Below are 23,464 nucleotides of genomic sequence, written 5' to 3' on the forward strand. Positions count from 1 at the left end.
AGGGCGCTATTTGATACTTGTATAGTTACATTTTCTTCTATGAATCTGAAAAATGAGTTCCTAACTCATCTTTAGTTCTCGCATTGGAGATTCTGAATGTAATTACATTATGTGTGAATTGTAATAAACCATGGTTTGTAACATAATCTTTAGTGCTGGGTTAGTTTTGGCAGGTAGCTATAGGAGACACAACAGTTTTCCTATTTGACACTGAGTAATGTTAAGACAATGTATTTTGTAATGTTAGAGAGAAAGAAATAAGACCAGAATTCCTCATTAGTAGGTAACTAGTTCTTGTGACTATATTTCTCAAAAATATTAGGTTAATGGAAAATAGAATTGACCATAGTGAGTCAGCCGCTGTGGTCGAGTGGTTCTAGGCACTGCAGTATGGAACCACGCTGCTGCTACGGTCGCAGGTTCGAATCCTGCCTTGGGCATGGATTTGTGTGCTGTCGTTAGGTTAGTTAGGTTTAAGTAGTTCTAAGTCTAGGGGACTGATGACCTAAGATGTTAAGTCCCATAGTGCTTAGAGCCATTTGAACCATTTTTTGACTGTAGTGATCTAGAGATGCAATTCCTGCAGATCACACTTTAATATAAATCATTATGAGAGTGAAACAGGGAGGTGGACTGCCGCCAATGTTGTATGACACATATGCGGGCAAGAAGGATAAAAATGCACAGTTTGATTGCCTTGCTTATGCAGATGTTGAGATAAAAGGAAATGATAAGAAATGATGTAACAGATGGAGCAAAGTAGTAAGAGGGGCAATATTAACAATAGCCTAAAGACAGAAGGACAAAGACACTTAATACTACCGAAAACAGGGAAACACCAGAAGGCACCAATGAAAAGATTGACGGAAATATAGAACTAGAAGAATTAAGTGTAGTGAGGGGCAGAAAGGACAGTGAGCAAAATTGAGAGTAGCTTACCATATGGAAAGAGAAGTTTTAAATAGAAATAATACACCAATAGAAACACATATCAGATACTATGACATAACAGTGGGTAACATGGCATTATTAATGGCGGGGATGATAATATAAGGAAGAAATGGTTTAGAAAAAGAAGATACCAAAATTCTTGGGAAGATGCTATGCCTAAAAAGCGGTGGTGAAAGATGGACCGAGGATTAAGAGAAGGAATGTACCAAAATGTGAGCACAGTGTTACAAGGAACTGGACTCATGTGGGCAATATTTGCTGGGCATGTAATCAAGAGAGACCTTGGTAGAATTAATAGTTGAGTATGGGAAACAGTGTGTTGGATCAAAGCAAAGGACAGGAACTAATTGTACTCAGGAATGAATGGTCTGAGAGAGTAATAATGGTAAAAGGGAAGAACAAGGATAACTAAATGCACACCAACTAATATGTTACAAATGATAAAAACAAGTAATGATCTATGACTGACTAAAAGGTCACCAATGGAACAGGCAAGATGAAAATACAAGACTTCAGAAGAGGACGAGATGGAGGAAAAAGGATAAAGAGGTCCTGGGGAAGTCCAGTCCATGAAGGATTTGCCTGTTTTCACACAGTGCCCATAACAAAAGAAGAAAGAGATAGTTACAATAAGGCAGAATTGTTTTACAGGATTATATTCCATCTGTGTGGAACTTTGCTGATGGGTACTTGGTGAACAGTGGCAAGTTGAAATGAGAAACTGTCACTATTCTTATAAAATATAGAACAGGGTTTATTTATACTCTGAATTTTATAAAAAAAATCTCGAGTCGTACTGCCATCTATTTATAAATCTGCGTCAATAAACGGTTACCTAATTCCTAACTTGCTTTTAACAGCATCTCTAGTTTACTGCATCTGTGACAAAAAGTTACATAGAGGACAGGTTTTAAGAGAGAGAGATATTTGAACAGGGAGAAATTAGCAACGAAAGACTTAATGACAGATTTCTCTTCCCCTGGTTGATTTTTCTCAACTAATTACTAATTGATCTCATTTCGTAAACATCATTTGTAAAAGGACAGTACCCATTAGTCAGAAAGATGATGGCAAGTTTTATTTAAAATGAGTATGCTACTTTCAAGCAGGTTTGAAATGTATTTTGTCTGTTTTTGATCATGCTAATTTTGTTATTAGTTGTAGCAGGTACGGTGATGATGTACGTGATTTTTCAGCAAGATCGCAGAAGACTGGTCTAAGTTTTGTGTTAATATTGCAGTACTATTAAGAAACAAGCTTATAGAAAAGAAAAGTTAACCATAATTATTATTAGCATTAATATTAAATTTATGTTATGTGTGCAATAGTTAACTGAAGAAAAATTTAATATGTTTCAGACATCAGTGATTGACTATGTGCGCCCATCTGATCTCAAGAAGGAATTAAATGATAAATTTAAGGAAAAATTTCCTCACATAAAGTTAACATTAAGTAAACTCCGAAGTCTGAAAAGGGAAATTAGGAAGATTGCAAAACAGGAATGTGGCATTGACTTACTAACTGTTGCACAGGCGTACGTTTACTTTGAAAAATTGATCTTACGAAACCTTATAAATAAAGAAAATCGTAAACTATGTGCTGGAGCATGTCTCCTCCTCTCAGCAAAACTAAATGATGTGAAAGGAGATGTTCTGAAGATGTTGATTGAGGTGAGATATTTCAGATAATTGATGTTTGTCTTTCTCTGTTCACACATATTTTGTATAGCACAACTAAAATATACTTACACTGTATCATTATTTCTGGGGACACATTTCATTCTTTCATTTAAATTTATGAAAACTTCGGCAGAAATGAAAGAAATTCACCATTGAATATGAGCTCATAAAGACTTGCTACCTATCTTATCTGATTTTATTTCATATGTCCTCCTTTTTAATTGACTTGAAAAGTAGATTGAAGTATAACTAAAATAGAATGTATGAAATATGAAGAGTTTTAAGATAACAAAAGAATTAATTCCACATTAATTCTACCAGATAGTAGAAAGTTTAACCATCACAGCTCAACCAAGGAAAATTAGTTGTTTCCTTCCTATATCACAATTTCCTGTGTCATTGATCAGAGATATCATAGACATACAGTCATTCACTACCTCCAGATCCTTTAACCTTTAAGTGGAATTTGATCTAAATTGTGTTGATTAGTTAACCATTAGTTTGGTCTTCTTCATGTTTATCTTTAGCCCAAAATTTAAACTAATAGTCTTCACCCTGGAGAACAGATCATTAAGTTCTTCCTCATTTCCTACAGTGACGGTAGTATCATCACCAAAGCAGTGATTGTTGATTTTCGTGACAACAATTGAAATTCCACCATCCAAGTCATTCAGTGTGCCGCTCATAACATATTCTGCATAGATGTTATAGAGCTGAAGTGACAGTATACAACCTTGTCTTACCCCATTTGACACCAGTTATTTATCATCCACTGTTATGGTCGCAACATGATGGTTATAAAGACATTTTAGTAATGATACTAGGTTTTTTAGAACCCTAAACTGATTGAGGACATGCCACAACTTGTCCAATGTGACACAATCGAAAGCCTTTTTATAATCTCTGAAACAATTAAGGCAAGGAATCAGAACTCGTGACTTTTTCATTAATCTATCTCAAATTCGTGACAGCCTCTCAAGTACCTGTACCTGTCACAAATTCTGCTTGATTCATTATGTACAGGAGAACTTTGTTAGCATGTGGTATTAATGTTATAGCCCAACAACTGAAAAAGTTTTAACATATTACACTCATAGCACACGTGTGTTTCTCTCCCATCATTGCATTCTCTGTTTCACTGAATAGAATGTCAGGTTCTGTTTCTGATTCCACACAAATGTTCACTATTTCTCAGTGTTATTTCCTTTGTAATAAGTGTTGTTACCATCTAACTGTTGCTTCTTTCTGGTCACCAGTAAGACTGCCATTTACATCTTCTGTAAGGAACAATCAAAAAATTTCCATTTGAGGATGATGCGAAGCATATACGCAAGTAGGGTGACCAGATGCAATTGTTAAAAAAGGAGGACAAACAGCTTCAAAAAGGAGGACAAATGAAGAAAAAAGAGGACACTTCAAATGGGTCAACTGCAGATGAGGATACCACCCATCAGCTTTGGATATGTCACGTGACTGCCGGGAATTACCGGTAAAACTAGTAGTTAATTGTTACTGATGGTCAGGTGGTGATTCCCAGAGCAATATTTTTTATTTTAAATTAAAAATATTGATTGTTGTGACAGTGTAGCATCAATTGTTTTTATATTTACGTGTAGTTTTAAGATTTAACAAAGACGGCAGCCTAAACGCCACACCTGATTGGCTACTTTCATGTGGCTTGTCCAAAGCTGACTGGTGGTATCCTCATTTGCAGTATTCTCCATCAAACATACATTCAATTTTAATAAATGAGTTTATTATTTATAGACATAACATACATACATACCTTAACAATTATTGATACTTCTCAGAGGAAACAATTTTTTGCAGAAGTTCAGGCTTACTTTACAGATTATTGTAAAATGACACACATAAAAATTCTTTTAAATTGTATTGGACCATCAACAGACCTTTCACTGATTCAAGGTTTAATCTATTCCTCTCATCAATCCACTGTGTGGTAATTAGATAAAATATTCTCGATCCTGGTGCCACCTACTAACACCGCCTTCGTGCGTGTTTATCACGAAGGCTATGCCAATAATCCAGACGTCTGGTCACCCTATACGCAAGCCAGTGTGACTTTGATGCTGGTATATAGCACCAAGATGTAGAGAAAGGCCTAGTGTGTCTTCCAAATGGAAACTTTTTGATTGCCCCTTGTATCACCCATGTGCTCGATTTGAACCCTTGCACAATGCTGGTGAAAGGTGTGTATGAACCAAATGAGAAGGTGTAGATGAACCATAGTTTAAGGAATGAATAAAGCACAGTTAGTTTTGAGGAATACTGAACGTTTAAATGAATCTGTAAATGAATTTTCACAGAGGCTTGTTAGTTGACTCAAATATCTTTCGGTATTTATAGCAGGCACAAACTGTAGTAACACTTGCACTTTGAATGAGGTGGCCTCATGTATTACCATTGTGACGTTCGCCTGCTTTATTTCCCCATGGATTGTCCTCGGTGTCAACATACTGCGTTGCTATACTGGCTCAAAAGTGGGGGTGGAAGTTCAACACTGACTGCTGTAAAAGATGTAGCTGACAGGAGCACATTTGCATTTCACAGTTCTTTACTTTCACTGTTCACAAACCAGCCTCCCAATATACACATTTAATATGCCCAGTTAACTATAGTTTAACTTTTGATAAGCCTCATTAATAGGTTGCAGGCAAACATCCACATACTGCTACAATAGTTTACGGTAGTACACCTATGAGCAGTAGAAACCTAACCACACATTTCACAGTCTTTCAAACAAATTGAACAGACACTGTCATTGCTTCAGCACACGGCCTATGGGTGTAACACTTATGTCACAGTTAAGTTGATGCATTGTTGTTAATCTAACCAACACAGGTTTCTTGTCTGAAACTCGGCCATGGACTGACTGTGTCAGGACCAAAAATCGGGCCCTTATATATTATGACAACAATAGGCACTGAAACTATACATTGTTTGATGTTTAATTTACAGAAATCACAATTAAAACGTAACTCATCAAATTAACTGAATGCATTGAAAAATTGCGTCTTTTTAACAGTTTCTTCTACTACAAGGGTCAAGCTGTATTATTTGTTTAAATCATGAAAATAACAGATACAGTTATGTAAACAATATTTTTGACAAAACTGGAAATTACTGTGGAATTAATTAAGAGCTGGCTTTGCTAACATGTTTTTGAATAGAGCCAAATAAATACTTTAAGAATGCTATTAGTTGTTCCTCCAAATGTTTATAATTAGTACAGAATTGATATTTGTTTATAAGTCAACAATAGAATTTAAGTTACAAAACAGTTACTGATTTCACTATATAACAAAAGGTACTAACTAATAATAGCTGAAATAAATTAGGAAATCAGTTACATACATAAAACTAAGCATAAAATTAGATCTGGTGCTACATTGTTTAAAACTGAGGGCCAACCTTTCTCTTTTATGAAAATGCAGATTATACTCACGTATGTTAATGGTAATTAGTCAAAAATGAATTTTAATGAGGCAGATGGCAAAACACATTGGATTGACCATATAGATATTGCAAATAGCTAACTGGGTGATTCAGTGACCCTAGCTGACCCCAGAAATTGGGCTTAACAAAAAAATATTAAATAAGAAATCTTACCAAAAACCACAGTACATATATTTTTTTCAAATTTATACTTACATGAAGTGGCCATATGAAAATCCCCATACAAAATATTTACATACAGTGTATTGTACATTTGCACAAAATATCCACAAGTTATACTTCTAATAAAAATTAGGCATCTTCATCTTGGATAAACAAGGATTACATTTAAAGATATATATTACTTTGTACAAGTCCCGTCTTGTGAAAAAACAATAAATCCTCATTGGTTGCAAAAAGTTAAATTACACTGCGCATTGCACTTCACATTTTTAGACAGAAAACTTCACTTGCTCAATGTTTAGTATTTTTCACAAGCACTTTCACTCTTTATCAATGAGCTGTTACACATTTTTTCGCTAAGTTTATAACACTAACCTGTTACATTTCACTCTTCCCTGACAACCTAACCTTAAGTCCTGTCACGGGAAAAGCCACATATAACACTAACTTGCTGTGACACAAGCTAATGTTACCCTCTGAGAGGATTTATAATTTTGACCGTGCATGTATGTCAAACAGATAAAAGTATCAGACTGTAATTTTGAATATATACAGTGAAACCCCACTTTTACATTTTTCAAGGGACTTCAAAAAAAATTGTGTAAAATGCGGTAAAATGTAAAATGTGGGAAATAGTGTTTTAAGCTGTGAAAGCTACATATAGGATACCCCCTTGCACTTTATATATGATATATGTACATAACAGGCATCAAAAGACTTGTCAGGGAATTTGTTATTCTCTAATAAAGGTTTATTATCTAATAAAAACCGACAATGTAACTGGGATTGATAACTGTCTGGGAAGTGGAAACGTTTGACTTAATTTCAAATGTCGTAGTCGATGTTTTTGGAAAGCCTGCAGCTGTCTTTCATTATTTAAATAATGAAATACTGTGTTAGTTATGTATTTTTTCATGCTTAGCATGACGCATTTCAAGAAATTTTTCTCATTGTCAGTGCAAATATGTAAATAAGTATTTTGTATGGTGTTTGGATTGTGTTATTCTGCGTCTCTTGCAATGTACCCATCTTTTTTGAGGTTATGGGGTACTATGCCTCATCAGTTGTGTAGAAAACCACACACACGGGCAAACTATCACTCGCATTGTTTGTTTGTTTAACATCACAAAAATACATACATAAATACTGCACTTGATAACGAGAATAAATTCTCGAAACACATTTTACTCAGCATGAATACAATACATAACCGACGCTTTGTTTACACTAAACACATTTGAGCAACGCAAAGTGAATGACGGTGTCAACTAGTGCTCCCCATGGCCATATGCTGAAACGCTCTAAATATGGTTCGACAAAGGTGTCACGATGATAACGACAATGATGGAACTGCATTTGCGCAGTAGAGACAGTTTGGAAATGGTTTGATTGGTCATGATATCTTCATTTGAACGAACCAAGTTACTCCCATCAGCCACCCAAGCCAAGTAGAGCTTGGCATGGGCGGGAGATACAGCGCAAATTGTTACAACTTTTACTCATTTACCCGTTCAAATCCACGGAATAGAGCATCCTGGTGTCAAGAAACTTAACCACATAATATTTGTAAACCGTACTGGACTGCCAGCATCACATTTTCCCCACAAACATTTTTTCATAATGCGCAAATCGCAGGAAAATTATAAATATATTGATGCAGAATCAGGTGCAAATTAAAATTGTGGGCATAGGAAATTTAACGGGACCGATAAAAAAAAAAAATGTCGTGAACGGCGGGAAAATGTTAATTCCGGGAATGTAAAAGCGGAGTTATACTGTATTGTAATTAACAGGAAAACTAAACAGGCTTTAACCTTTGGGTTTAATGAGAGTAGTAAAATCTTATGCGAATGAAAAAAACAAATGGTCGCCAGCCTAATTAGGCACATTAATTTGGAAATATAAGTTTAAGAAAATTGAATATCAGTTATTGAAGTTATTTTCATTAGTATTCCCTTTGAATAGCACACAGGATACAGACGGACACAGGGCACTCTTGAGCTGTGGGTTACAGTAGTTACCAATAATGCACAAACCAATAATCATAGAAAGCAAAAGTGTACCAAACTTATACTAATAACAGCTACAATCAAGATCATTATTTGACTCGGTACTGAGATGTTACTGCAGGAAGTATAGAACTAAAGTTGTACATGGAGAGCTTCTAACATAACTGATATGTAACAACCACTAATTTAAAAAAAATACCACAATTACACTGTTTATACTCCCATTTAAAGAAATGTGTCAGATTTCCTTAGTAGCAATAATATTCCAATTACCTTTCTAATATGAGAATAATATGGTGGGGCCCATAAACTGGTATAGTATCACTACTCAAACTCTGATTATTTCAGTAGCAAAAGTTAATTCAACCAAAGTTAATTCAGAGCTTCAATTGGAGTAGTTTATATTTTTACATTTCAAGGCAAATTGATCAACACTGAGCTCAATTAACTTAAAAAAATCATTCATGTTAGTAATCGAGGCTAAATTATGTTTCAAATTAGTTTAACTTATTTACCTTTTTTATCGCCTGTGAAGCAGGTATTTGACACAGTAACATTCACACTATCTAGCACTATATTTGCAAAAATGATAGTTTACACTAAACTGAGAGTACTTTAGCAAATTTCTAACTAACTTCACTTTTGTGATTTTAACTTCAACTTTTGCTAATCTTTGCACATTTGACCAACATAAATAAATCACTAGTTCATTTGAAACAAGATACTCAGTTTTATACACACTTAGGAGAGAACCCTGCATATGTTCATGATCAAGATATAAGTTACGGTTCGAAACACAGATTTATAGCACTTGGATTATTATTAAAATCACTCGCACAAATTAACTGGTCCATACTCTGATACCTCCCCCCATGAACCATAGACCTTGCCGTTGGTGGGGAGGCTTGCGTGCCTCAACGATATAGATAGCCGTACCGTAGGTGCAACCACAACGGAGAGGTATCTGTTGAGAGGCCAGACAAACATGTGGTTCCTGAAGAGGGGCAGCAGACTTTTCAGTAGTTGCAGGGGCAACAGTTTGGGTGATAGACTGATCTGGCCTTGTAACACTAACCAAAACGGCCTTGCTGTTGTGGTACTGTGAACGGCTGAAAGCAAGGGGAAACTACAGCCGTAATTTTTCCCGAGGGCATGCAGCTTTACTGTATGGACAAGTTTATATGCCAACTAGCTCTGCAAAATGATGAAGAAATTGACGAAATGTATGATGAGATAAAAGAAATTATTCAGGTAGTGAAGGGAGATGAAAATTTAATAGTCATGGATGACTGGAATTCGACAGTAGGAAAAGGAAGAGAAGGAAATGTAGTAGGTGGATATGGATTGGGGCTAAGAAATGCAAGAGGAAGCCACCTGGTAGAATTTTGCACAGAGCATAACTTAATCATAGCTAACACTTGGTTCACGAATCATGAAAGAAGGTTATATACGTGGAAGAACCCTGGAGATACTAGAAGGTTACAAATAGATTATATAATGGTAAAACAGAGATTTAGGAACCAGATTTTAAATTGTAAGACATTTCCAGGGGCAGATGTGGACTCTGCCCACAATCTATTGGTTATGAACAGTAGATTAAAACTGAAGAAACTGCAAAAAGGTGGGAATTTAAGGAGGTGGGACCTGGATAAACTGACTAAACCAGAGGTTGTACAGAGTTTCAGGGAGAGCATAATGGAACAATTTACAGGAATGGGGGAAAGAAATACAGTAGAAGAAGAATGGGTAGCTTTGAAGGATGAAACAGTGAAGGCAGCAGAGGATCAAGTAGGTAAAAAGACGAGGGCTAGTAGAAATCCTTGGGTAACAGAAGAGATACTGAATTTAATTGATGAAAGGAGAAAATACAAAAATGCAGTAAATATAGCAGGCAAAAAGGAATACAAATGTCTCAAAAATGAGATCGACAGGAAGTGCAAAATGGCTAAGCAGGGATGGCTAGAGGACAAATGTAAGGATGTAGGGGCTTATCTCATGAGGGGTAAGATAGATACTGCCTACAGGAAAATTAAAGAGACCTTTGGAGAAAAGAGAACCACTTGCATGAATATAGAGAGCTCAGGTGGAAACCCAGTTCTAAGCAAAGAAGGGAAAGCAGAAAGGTGGAAGGAGTATATAGAGGGTCTATACAGGGGCAAAGTTCTTGAGGACAATATTATGGAAATGGAAGAGGATGTAGACAAAGATGAAATGGGAGATATGATACTGTGTGAAAAGTTTGATAGGACACTAAAAGACCAAAGTCGAAACAAGGCCCCGGGAGTAGACAACATTCCATTAGAACTACTGAAAGCCTTGGGTGAGCCAGTCCTGACAAAACTCTACCATCTGGTGAGCAAGTTGTATTAAACAGGTCAAATAACCTCAGATTTCAAGAAGAATATAATAATTCCAATCCCAAAGAAAGCAAGTGTTGACAGATGTGAAAATTACCGAACTATCAGTTTAATAAGTCACGGCTGCAAAATACTAACGTGAATTCTTTACAGACGAATGGAAAAACTGATAGAAGCCGACCTCAGGGAAGATCAGTTTGGATTCCGTAGAAATGTTGGAACACATGAGGCAATACTGACCCTACGATTTATCTTAGAAGAAAGATTAAGGAAAGGCAAACCTACATTTCCAGCATTTGTAGACTTAGAGAAAGCTTTTGACATTGTTGACTGGAATACTCTCTTTCAAATTCTGAAGGTGGCAGGGTAAAATACAGGGAGCGAAAGGCTATTTACAATTTGTACAGAAACCAGATGGCAGTTATAAGAGTGGAGGGACATGACAAGGGAAGCAGCGGTTGGGAAGGGAATGAGACAGGGTTGTAGCCTCTCCCCGATGCTATTCAATCTGTATATTGAGCAAGCAGTAAAGGAAACAAAAGAAATGTTCGGAGTAGGCATTAAAATCCATGGAGAAGAAATAAAAACTTTTGAGATTTGCCAATGACGTTGTAATTCTGTCAGAGACAGCAGATGACTTGCAAGAGCAGTTGAACGGAATAGACTGTGTCTTGAAAGGAGGGTATAAGATGAACATCAACAAAAGCAAAATGAGGATAATGGAATGTAGTCGAATTAAGTCGGGTGATGCTGAGGGAATTAGATTAGGAAATGAGACACTTAAAATAGTAAAGGAGTTTTGCTATTTGGGGAGCAAAATAACTGATGATGGTCGAAGTAGAGAGGATATAAAATGTAGACTGGCAATTGCAAGGAAAGCGTTTCTGAAGAAGAGAAATTTGTTAACATCGAGTATAGATTTAAGTGTCAGGAAGTCGTTTCTGAAAGTATTTGTATGGAGTGTAGCCATGTATGGAAGTGAAACATGGACGGTAAATAGTTTGGACAAGAAGAGAATAGAAGCTTTCAAAATGTGGTGCTACAGAAGAATGCTGATGATTAGCTGGATAGATCACATAACTAATGAGGAGGTATTGAATAGAATTTGGGAGAAGAGGAGTTTGTGGCTCAACTTGACTAGAAGGAGGAATCGGTTGGTAGGACATGATCTGAGGCATCAAGGGATTACCAATTTAGTACTGGAGGGCAGCGTGGAGGGTAAAAATCATAGAGGGAGAACAAGAGATGAATACACTAAGCAGATTCAGAAGGATGTAGGCTGCAGTAGGTACTGGGAGATGAAGAAGCTTGCACAGTATAGGGTAGCATGGAGAGCTGCATTAAACAAGTGTCAGGACTGAAGACCACAACAACAACAACAACATGCTCTTATACATATCTGTATGCATGAAGTTAGTGGAGCAGTGGTGAAGTTGTGGTGGCAAGCAACATTGGGACTAACTGTACTCACAGCTCTTGATGTTTGAATGCTCTATAAAATTTCTTCTTGGCAATGGATTTTTAATGTGTTAGAGCCAGTCGTTATTGCCCAGAATACCAAGCAACAGCCAAATCCACATCCGAGGCAAAATTCCTTGCAAAGCGGTTTCCAATTGCTCCCTTGGCACCATTGATGTGTTCCGTGCGATGGCTAGACACTGGCTGTGTACCCTTCACACCAAGGATCCGCCCAGTTCGACCACCTTAACCACCTTTTACATTGCGCCATGCCACTTCTATTGTGGAGGGACATCTCTACATCTTTTACATTTTACAATGCAAGTGCCCTAAGCATGAACTAGCTTTCGATACATATTGTTTCTCTTATAGATATACATATATTATAAAATTTCATTATTTTTGACAATCATTTATCTTGTTCCATACAAACATCACAAACCTTAAATTTCCTGTCACCAATCAATGACCTTAACTAACAAAGAACACACACTCCATAATCGTAGATACAGTTACTTAATATAAACCTGGTACTATTTGATATAAGTGTTATAAGAAGTTGTCCACGCCTGCAACAGGCCCAAATGGCAGTTAGTAAGGAAATGCACTGCTATCAGTTCCCTTGGAGGTGTTCTCCTCCACCGCAGTACATGAAAAAATCAGACAAAATACCCTAATTTAGTACATTTACTTTTACTTCTAACTTATGTATAAAGAAAAAAATGTTTGACACTATGGCTGATAGTCATTACTTCATAAATAGATACATTACATAGTTCTCATAACATAACAATAATTAGCACTAAAACTGACTATAGTAGGAAAAGTTTGGACTAGTAAAAATTTAAAATCAAGTGCACATTACACTACAAAACATTACTCTAAGTCATAACTGTCTGCAACTGGTTAAACTTGAAAGATTTTGATCTCTTTCCCCTTTTTCAAAACAGCAAAAACTCAAGATGTGCAAAAGCATACATTTACTAATCATTACTTTATGAAAAAGAATATTCACCATCACATAGTTTAATTACTACTCAAATGAAAATTAAGGGAATGGAAGTTGTACCAAATTATTGCCCTACTTCTCCACTCAACTCTGAGCACTACTCTCATTCGCCTCACAAAAATCACTAAATGTTACCAAGTAGTTGACCTGCCAGAATATTAGCATCACTCTAGTACCACAGTTATCATTCAATCAGCAAAACTACTTTTCTTCATCCCAGTGTTATCACTTTAAGCTCATAATTCCTCAGAACACTAACAGAAGTTTTCAGATAACCTACAGGTCTGATAATGCAATGTTATATGACTTGTACCTCACTAAAATATTGGTCTTTCTGTTAAGCTCTCATTCCCAGCTGCATATATCACCAAGATAGTTAAACCACATTTGTCTGTACACATTCATCTTTTTCATTAATCGTGTCTGTCAGCTCCATTATTTTACTTACATTTCGTACCTTGTTAGCTAGTGGAGTGCATTCTCAAAAAATATCCCTACTGCAGAGACAGGCTCCCTAGCCATTAAGACCCTAACATTATACATTATTTTATTATTTCCTTATTGCTTCATTATCAAATAAATGAACACCTGCTCTGCTTATCCAATGCAAAATTGATTCTTCTGAAAATCATTCCACAGTAACACTTAGAAAAATTATTATTTCACTGTATTCCATCAAATTTCTTAATATTCTAGCCTGATATACATACAAATCTTGCTTACTCTTTCCACACATTACCCCAGGAAACTATAAAGTTCTATTTCCTTAATGTTAGAAGAGGCTGTACCATGACACACTTCTTCTGTAGGTAGATAGCTAGATCCATATACTGATGGCAGTGAATACAAACACTTCTATTGTACCACAATTAATATTAAGATCTGGTATTCAAGATGATATTTGCTGCACATTGCCTCTGATGCTACACCCATGAGCTGATTACTTCAGATGTTAATTATAGTTTTCAGGTAATCTGCACCTTCTGCTCCATATATGCTGACACCTTTCATTTTCTGTTTACCTTATCTCATTGTTTGACATAAATTCTTTAATCACGGTACCAATTTACTTTCTTCCATCCTCTTATGATTCTATTACTTATAACTAACATAACCTAATATAATATAATAGAGGGAACCTAATATAATATATACATAAATAATACTGGAGAAACCTTTTCTAAAATATTACTTTACTAAAGTATGCTGCTGCACCAAATCACATGACAGTCAAAGAAGTAATGTTTCTGACTCACTTATAAACTACAGACAGGATAGGAGAAGAGTTTGACTGCCTCAGGAAACATGAAAAATGAGACTGACAGCTGGGGTAAGCATTATCGCCACATAATGAATCCAACACAGAATGTTGAACCCCCTACTTGCTAATTGCACAAGAAATTAGACTCAAATATTACATCAATGCCGAGATTTTGAATCACCAATAAATTGCACTCCAACAGCTGTCCTGCCAATTCCACAGTTAATAGTACCTCTTGTTTCACACTGTTTGATAGCTTACCAGTAGCACCAATAATTTTTATTCCAGAAACATGCATCACTGCTATACCGTCTGTGTTCTTAATAGATACAAAAAATGCTTGTGAAATGCCATTCAAATCACTACCACTGTCCAGTAAACACTTAACATGTTTACCATGTACTCTTGCTGTTATTACAGTGTGTCACACTTTCTTTTTACTTACCATGTGATCTTCTCCAGACAACAGATCCTCATTAATCATTTCCGTGGAAAAACTATTATCTTGCTTACCAAAATGATTACACAGGCCAAGCAAAATTTTTTTTAAAAACTTTTTTGCTTTGATAGCTGATCATTTTAGATTTTTTGAGCTGAATCCAAACTAGCCTTAGTTCGCTTGTATCATCCATAGTTTTTGAGCATTATGCTTTTTTTATATAGTATAAAAATCCTATGCTATACAGTAAACAGGGAAATTAATGAAACACTTTGTTACAACAAAAGCATGGCTTGTATTTACAGTAAGCTACTTAAAACAATGATATGTGTTAACAGAGGTTTCAGTAAAGTCTGGAATTGGTTTGTATTTTCTTTCTCTTTTTTCTTTGAAGCTTCTGGTGTAGCTTTTTCTACGATGAGTCACTTGCTGAACTTCTCGGTGAAATGACCAACAGTAGTCCCCAATCATGTTGGTGTTCCAGCAGCCTTGATAGCGTTTTTCCAACACTTCAATGTCCTGGTGAAAACGCTCTCCTTGCTCCTCACTAACATCTCCCATATTGTCTGGGAAGTAATCAAGGTGACTGTTCAAAAAGTGAACTTTCAGGCTCATTAAACATCCTAAATTTTTAAACTTCTTTAACATTGTAGCTATGATAGAAACATATTCTGGGTCTTTTTCATGTCCTAAGAACTTTGTAACGACTTGCTTGAATGATAACTTGTGCTTCTTTCTCATTTAAGGTAATTGTGTGTTCAAAGTTAACACCAAAGATTAATTTTCTAACGTCAGGTCCGACAAAGACGCCTTCTTTTAGTTTAACTTCTGAAAGGTGTGGAAACTTTTGGCAGAGATACTAAAACATGGTCTATCTTTAGACTAGGTTTTCATAGCTTTCTGTCATATGTACAGAATGTCCAACAGGTATAGATGCATACATGTTACCCTTGTGTAATAAAGCAGGCTTTAAACTAGTTTTGGATGGATCAATAAACAGCCCCCAGTCTTCCTTTTTGTATTCAATACCAAACTCAGACTGGGAATGTTTGAGCAGTACACTAAATCACCTTCTTGTTGAAAAAACTTGGAAAATTGCTGCTCTCTATTTCTATACATGTGTATTTTGGCTCCAACTGTTTTCTTTTAATCTAGAGCCAAGAAATTCAGCTTTTTCTTTTGTTAATCTCAAATCCCTAACCAAACTGTTAAGCTTGATCTGCGTAAACAATTTGGGCTCTAGACTTTCTTTATTACAATGGAATTCTTCATCATCTAGTTCATCTAAATCAGATTGTACAACAGAAAATACTTCTGTTGGAACAGAATTTAAATCATCTGGTGGTTCAGGAACCAGCAAATCTACACCATGACCTACTGGTTGGATGGCAGACGGAAGGATAGGGTAGCTTATTACCTTCTTGTTTTTCGAATTATGACCAGTAATATCAACACTGCAAAAGTAGCGATCATCGGAAAGATTTCTTGGCTCCCTCCATATCAAAGGAATAGCAAGTATAAAGGCTTTTTTCCTCCTTTTTGGACCATTTTCCCAGATCTTCAACACACACGCAACATACCTTATGCGGTGCCTAAGATGTATCTTGATCACCAAGTTTAGATCCAAAATATGATAAATAAACCTTTTTCACAAAGTCTGTAATGTTTCTTTGGTTTTTTAATCACAAATTCACCACAAATGTAACAAAAACTGTCAGCAGAGTTTTTGCAACCACAATTAGACATTGTACTGAGCACATGAGTAGGAAACAGGAAAGTGAGGTTAGGTTGACAGTAAACAAAACACCATCTGTTAGCACAAAAATAGAATTGACCTTTTTTTGCCAGCAAATTTTTTTCGGCAGTACTACCAATGTCATCTACATTCGTTACACCTCCTTTTTAAACTATTTTGACTATATAAAAGCTGTTAAATTCTTTAAAAATCGCTTAATTTAATAAATTTAATTGTAAAATGTGAAGAAATGGTGGGTGATACTGTCTTTTAAGTATCATATTTGGATTTCCCACCCTAAAAACATAAGAATAAGGTATTTTCAGCAAAACAGTTTTTCCATCGTTTATCAGACCCACTCACTTCTCTATGCTTTAGATTTTGTACTTCTTCCACCTTTTTCTCTATTGTAGCCAATTTTGAGTCTACATTTTCATTTACTTTTTTCTAGTTTTTCCTATACCACTACGGCACATTTGGTTTCTACTTCCTTTTCAAAATCATTATTAATCTGATCAGTTTGGTTCTCTAGTTTATCCCTATTTTCAGCACAAAATTTCCTGTCAGCTTTGAGTTCATCTTTACACTTTTTCAGAATCCTCCAGCCTCCTACTATAGTCATCACAAAGCTTCTTCCTCTTTTCTACACATTTACTTCTCATCAATGTTAATTTCTCTTTAGTACTCTGGACTACTTTCTTTATATTTCATCACAATCTTTAACTACTGCTTCAACCTTCTTATTTAATTCTGAAAGGTTTGAGCTGACTACCTTAATTTCTTTCTTCAGTTCATCCTTTAAGCTAGTCATGTACGTTTTTTTACTACTTATGTCTTCTTTCATACTATTTTCCACCCTATTAATGTCTTCCATCGTACACATACTACTCAAACTACTCGTAATTTGCCTTGACATCGCTTTCAATTTTTCATCTGCCATAAACTTTTGCGCTTGCTGACTTTTGCTACTAGGTTCCTCCCACTTAACCTTAATGACTTCATCCACTTCAGTACTGTTTTTGACCATTTTGCTCCCCTCACCATACACTGCAGATGATGCTTTATCAATTCATCAACAATAGAACTTTTGTCTCCATCATTCAAAGTTACACTCATGTCTAATTTATAAACACTATTGTCTACAGAACCAGTCCCCTGTTGTCCCTTCACGCTGTCTTGTTCGTTAAAGCCACTCATTATGTATCACTTAATATGAAATAGCTTTTGCTATGAAATTACCTTATCTTTATTCACTCTTCTTCTTCTGCTGCTGCTACTGCTGCTTCGGCTGTCATCTCGATGTGTTATCTGCATGTCTGCTACAAGTTGTAATTCTCTCGGTGAGGTGCCTTGTTTGGATGTGTCCACTGATTGGCTGTTCCTGTACTCAATGGCTGCTTCCATAGAACCCACTCGCTGATGATTGGCTGCTTTCATACTGTGGCCATGAAACCCCAACGCTGATTGGCTGTAGCATCTCCTCCACTTAAATCACTGTAAATCACTCTAGTTCACTGTCAAAGTTCATGAGTCCTAGTTTATTGTGCCCACATACAATAATTCTCACCCACAGTGGCACAATATGTGACATTCACAGTTGAAAATATTTGTCTACTTTTGATCATCAGGATCATTTTATGTTTGAATTTCATTTTGAGGTTTTCAAAGTATGTAAGCCTGTACCATGCTTTTTCATATACAAATAGTTAGTTAGTTTCATGTTCCATGTATCATTTTCATGATGAATTGTAATTGTGTAGAATGAGTCATTTGATATTAGTGTCCTTCCTTTAAAAAAACATGCCTCCAAGCTGATAATTTATTAGCTTTTTGTTTGTTGATTAAAGACAAACATGTTAATCACTCATTTCTACCCATCATCATTTACACATTACAACAATACACACATCAAAATAAGTTTTGGATCACCCCAGTTCCCAGAACTCTTGAAGACAGACATTGACTGTGGGTATTGTATCACAGACACAATCCCTTAATCCCTTTGACTGTTCGGAGATGTCACTAAACCCGCCAAAAGATATAAATAACCATGCATGAGCAGTACCTAGATCAGTTCCAGTCATTCCACCAGGAAGGAGGTACACAGCTCGTGTTGTCTGTAGTTCAACCACGCCTAGACGGTCAATACCGCAGTTCGATAGCGTCCGCATTGTTACTTTGTGCCAGGCAGGGCTCTCAACAAGGGAATTGTCCAGGTGTCTCAGAGTGAACCAAAGTGATGTTGTTTGGACATGAAGGAGATATAGAGCGACAGGAACCGTCGATGACATGCCTTATTCAGGCCACCCAAGGGTTACTTGAGCAGTGGATGACAGCTACCTACAGGTCATGGCTCGGAGGAATCCTGACAGCAACACCACCATGTTGCATAATGCTTTTCATGCAGCCACAGGACTTCATGTTATGGCTCAAACTGTGCGCAATAGGTTGCATGATTCACTCCCGACATCCATGGCGAGGTCCATCTTTGCAACCATGACACCATGCAACACGGTACAGATTGGCCCAACAACATGCCGAATGGACTGCTCAGGATTGGCATCATGTTCTCTTTGCCAATGAGTGTCGCATATGCTTTTGACCAGACAATCGTTGGAGACATTTTTGGAGGCAACCCGGTCAGGCTGAACACCTTAGACACACTGTCCAGCGAGTGCAGCAAGGTGGAGGTTCCCTGTTGTTTTGGAATGGCATTATGTGGCACCGACATACGCCGCTGGTGGTCATGGAAGGTGCTGTAATGGCTGTACAATACGTGATGCCATCCTTCGACCGATAGTGCAACCATATCAGCAGCATATGGCATCGCATTCATTTTCATGGACGACAGTTCGCACCCCCATCATGCACGTCTTGTGAATGACTTTCTTCAGGGTAACGGCATCATTCGACCAGAGTGGCCAGCATGTTCTCCAGACATGAACCCTATCGAACATGTCTGGGGTAGATTGAGGAGGACTGTCTATGGACATCGTGACCCACCAACCACTCTGAGGGATCTACGCCCAATCGCTGTCGAGGAGTGGGACAATCTTTACCAACATTGCCTTGATGAATTTGCGGATAGTATGCCACGACGAATACAGGTGTGCATGAAGCAAGAGGATGTGCTACTGGGTATTAGAGATACCGGTGTGTACAGCAATCTGGACCACCACCTCTGAAGGTCTCGCTGTATGGTGGTGCAATGTGTGGTTTTCATGAACAATAAAAAGGGCGGAAATGATGATTATGTTGATCTCATTCCAATTCTCTGTACAGGTTCTAGAACTCTTGGAACCGATGTGATGCAAAACTTTTTTTTATGTTTGTAGATAGTCTCCTGCAGAGCAGGAGGAGTTATCGGTGTGTTTCATGCATTTAATATCACTGGGTAAATGATCAAAACTTTTGGTTGTAGCATTGTGAACCCTTGTTTGAGCTTCAGACAGTCTTACTGTGGTGTAATGAGTGTCACTTCTTTCTTCTGGTATTGTAATTATCTGCAACATGTTCTTGTTGAAATGAAATGCAGTGGATTATTTACAACTAACTTCATGAGAGAATAACTGTACTGTGAAATGGATAGATTGCTACTCCCACACTGAGCAGCAGGCAGGCACAACAAAAAGGTTATTCATATACATTTTTAGCCAAAAACTTCTGTTGTAGCCAGAATATTTTTTAATTAAAGAGGGAGAAAATGTGAACAATGAATAATTGTTGGTGGGAAGAGTGCAAGCATAATTAATGTATACAAAAGAATATATTGCTTGAACAGTTCCACTTAGGAATAAAATGTGATTCTTTTAAACTTTGTGGATCTGCTATGTGTAGATAACTTTTTACGCACCCACAGTAGAATGGAGATACAACAGTTTCCTTCATTTGGTGTCCTCACGTTTGAGAACGCACATTGTACAGCTTCAGATTTTTTTTTTTTTCTTCCAGCTGTTAATCACTATCAACCAATCTTTTAAATAGTAATATATTAATGGATAATCCTGGTTGGAATACAAATAGTGGAACAAGTAAAGAATATCACTCTTCTTATACCTGACGGGCAAGGGATAGACACAATAACATACAAACATGAAAGGAAATGTCTTCAAATTTTCTGTCTTTTTACACACACACACACACACACACACACACACACACACACACACACACACACAGAGAGAGAGAGAGAGAGAGAGAGAGAGAGAGAGAGAGAGAGAGAGAAGTGTGTTCATACAGTCAGCATTTCATCCATTCTACCCATTTTCTCTGAACTTGAACCATATTCCTTTCTTAATGTGCTGCTGCTCTCATCAATTGTAAATAACACTTCTGATGATAATTATTCGATTTGCATCATAATTTTTTAATTCGTTGCCTTAGACATTTGTGGAGTTATTCTTGAGAAATAGAACTTAGGTCAACAAGGTTATGAATAAAACATACACTCTTTGAGACTAGAGAGATTCTCAGAGCAACTATAGTATAACTTTGAATTCCTAAGTGAAAATTTTGCGAAAGCAGATTGTTGGTACTTGAGCCCTGTGCATTTGTTTTCTCTTGAGGATGGCCCACATGGTGATTCACTTTTCTTCTTCATTCTTTTGATATTCTCAGAGTTTATTTCTGATCAGTTTTGTAAGTTTCCTTTCTTTTATGTATGTGATATATTTGCTTGTAGGCAAGATACCAATTCCCACTAACAGTTGATGTAATCTTCCATGATTTGATACTCTCATCATAGATACACAATGGCTATGAATGAATGTTTCCTCTTTAAATCTTTAATTATTGGTCTTCCCTGTTAATGGTTTTGCTGGAATATTATGCTATTTGACCTGTGTAATTTATTACATTTCAGAAAACAGAAAGCGTGTTCCGACTGAATCGCAAGGATTTGTTGGCATCAGAATTTGCTGTTCTAGTTGCACTGGAATTTGCTCTGCACCTGCCAACATGGGAAGTCTTCCCACATTACCAACGCCTTGTTTATGAATCCTGACAGTTGCTGGAATCTTCAGTACATACAACTTCAGCTATTCAAGAAAATCTGTGCTACAGAGGAGTTGTTTAGTGGCAGTCATTTTTCAACAGGATGAAAGTGCAGGGATGTTTGAATACTTAGACTATATTAGTGTGACAAAAAAGAGCACCAAATACATTCGTGCTGAATAATATACACAACGGAAATGGAAAATTTCATTTTACCAGAACTCTGTAAGAACAAAAGTGTTCCTTGTAGGAAGTGATAACTGCATATATTTGGTGTATCGATATATATTTTGTTTTTCCTTTAAATTATCTGCAATTATATACATATTTTGTTAAGAGTAATTGAATCATTCACAATATAAGACAGAAGGATGATATCTACTTATCACAACTGTATAATTACACTGGGCTAGCAGATAAACAAGAAAAGGTGACAAAGTTGGCAGTTCCAAAATAAATATCGTGTTTTCTTGTGCAAACCTCTTAGCCTTGCTTGAGTTGTTTCAGTTCCATTGAGTAATAAGTGAGTGATATCCTAATGTTTTATGTATTTGTAATGTTCATTTTTTACTTTTTTTATTTTTAGTTCACTTAAGTACCAGTCAGTTTTGCATTTGTTTTTTATATGTCCATTGTACTCTTATCGCTCATCTTGGCGTATTATTTAATCTTTGGTTCCTGTGTTTTAAGTATGGAATTGGTAATATCAAAGGGAAATAATGGTATAGTATTATATTTTAAGAAGTTTTTTTTTTAGTTAAGATATCCCATAGTGGTGCATTCATTTAGTTTGAGTGACCTTTTCTATAAAAGTGATTTCATGAATAGAGAAGAGAGGTTCTAGTCAGTAGTTTTAAGTATGTGTTATTAATTGTACCTGGTATGGTGTAATAACTATTAAAAATTATTGAAAGATTATTATTTGTCCCTTCACATACTTGTTTCTGTTGATTAATCTACTGAATAAATATATAATACATCAATTAAAATTAAACAATGGAAAATCCAGGATGGAGTAATGATGTATTATGAAAAGGATAGATTGCCGCTTACCATATAGTGGTGCAAACACAGCTCACAAGTCCACAGTCTCTGGCTGCTGTGGGGTGTTTGTATGGCGGGGGGCATTCTTTTCATTGTGGCCACCTGCAATTCAATTAAAATTAAATTTTTAATTCACCCCCATCACAGAAAAAATTAAAGCTTTACAGTTATGATTTTTTAAGTATGTTCTTATGAGGATAGGACAGATGGTCGTGAAGAAACTATTCCAGTATTTATCTGGAATTGTTCTGGAAAACCAAAATCAAGATGGCTGAACAGAGCAATCTCCATTTCCTTAAATATGACATGATTGTCTTAGCAACTGCTTTGCCTCATTTGGTTGGTCCCCATTGTAAAGTTTTCTTTAATTGTACACAATGCGCATCACAGCATTTATCATATAAAATATAGCTTGCACTGCACACACTAAGGACACCCACTGGCCACTCCTGAACCATGAACATGCTGTTATGCCTCTTTGTATTCCTTCCAGTATGTTCAGAAAACACTCCAGAACTGTAAACATACGAATATGCCCCATGCATGTCTTTATGTACTCCCTTCAGTCCACCTGAAATAGTCAGCATCCCCCCCATCATTAGTGAGATGTTGAATTCAGGAGAATGACAGGACATTACTATCATGCACTATACACCTTGACACACAATTTTCTTGTAGAAGGATTATGTTGTGATAATGTGTTGTAATGTGGGAGGTTGCTGTAGTTGTCCCCTTTCATTAATAACAACTCTGAGTAATTCTTAATTGTGGAATATGCATTACATGGTGGAGGCGGAAGTGGAACTTCGATTTTACATACCCCGATTTTTCGTCTTTCTTGATTCCGCTCCAAAAATTCGCAGCCCCTGTGAAAACCCTCAACATCAGTGC

General features: G+C 36.5%; 1 protein-coding gene across 2 annotated transcripts in view; it reads left to right on the forward strand.

Annotated features, from left to right (window-relative positions):
* Positions 1–22,380, forward strand: part of LOC124798708 (CDK5 and ABL1 enzyme substrate 2) — a 182,648-nt gene extending 160,268 nt beyond the window's left edge. The window contains exons 8-9 of one of the 2 annotated variants that reach the window (XM_047262221.1): positions 2,310–2,621; positions 21,399–22,380. In XM_047262221.1, coding sequence (XP_047118177.1) covers positions 2,310–2,621; positions 21,399–21,539 — 453 coding nt within the window. In that variant the 3' untranslated portion in view covers positions 21,540–22,380. The remainder of the gene's footprint in view (positions 1–2,309; positions 2,622–21,398) is intronic. The other variant, XM_047262223.1, reaches the window with a different exon arrangement.
* The last annotated feature ends 1,084 nt before the right edge of the window (positions 22,381–23,464 follow it).

Source organism: Schistocerca piceifrons, chromosome 5 (assembly GCF_021461385.2).
Source record: "Schistocerca piceifrons isolate TAMUIC-IGC-003096 chromosome 5, iqSchPice1.1, whole genome shotgun sequence".
Classification (NCBI taxonomy): Eukaryota; Metazoa; Arthropoda; class Insecta; order Orthoptera; family Acrididae; genus Schistocerca; species Schistocerca piceifrons.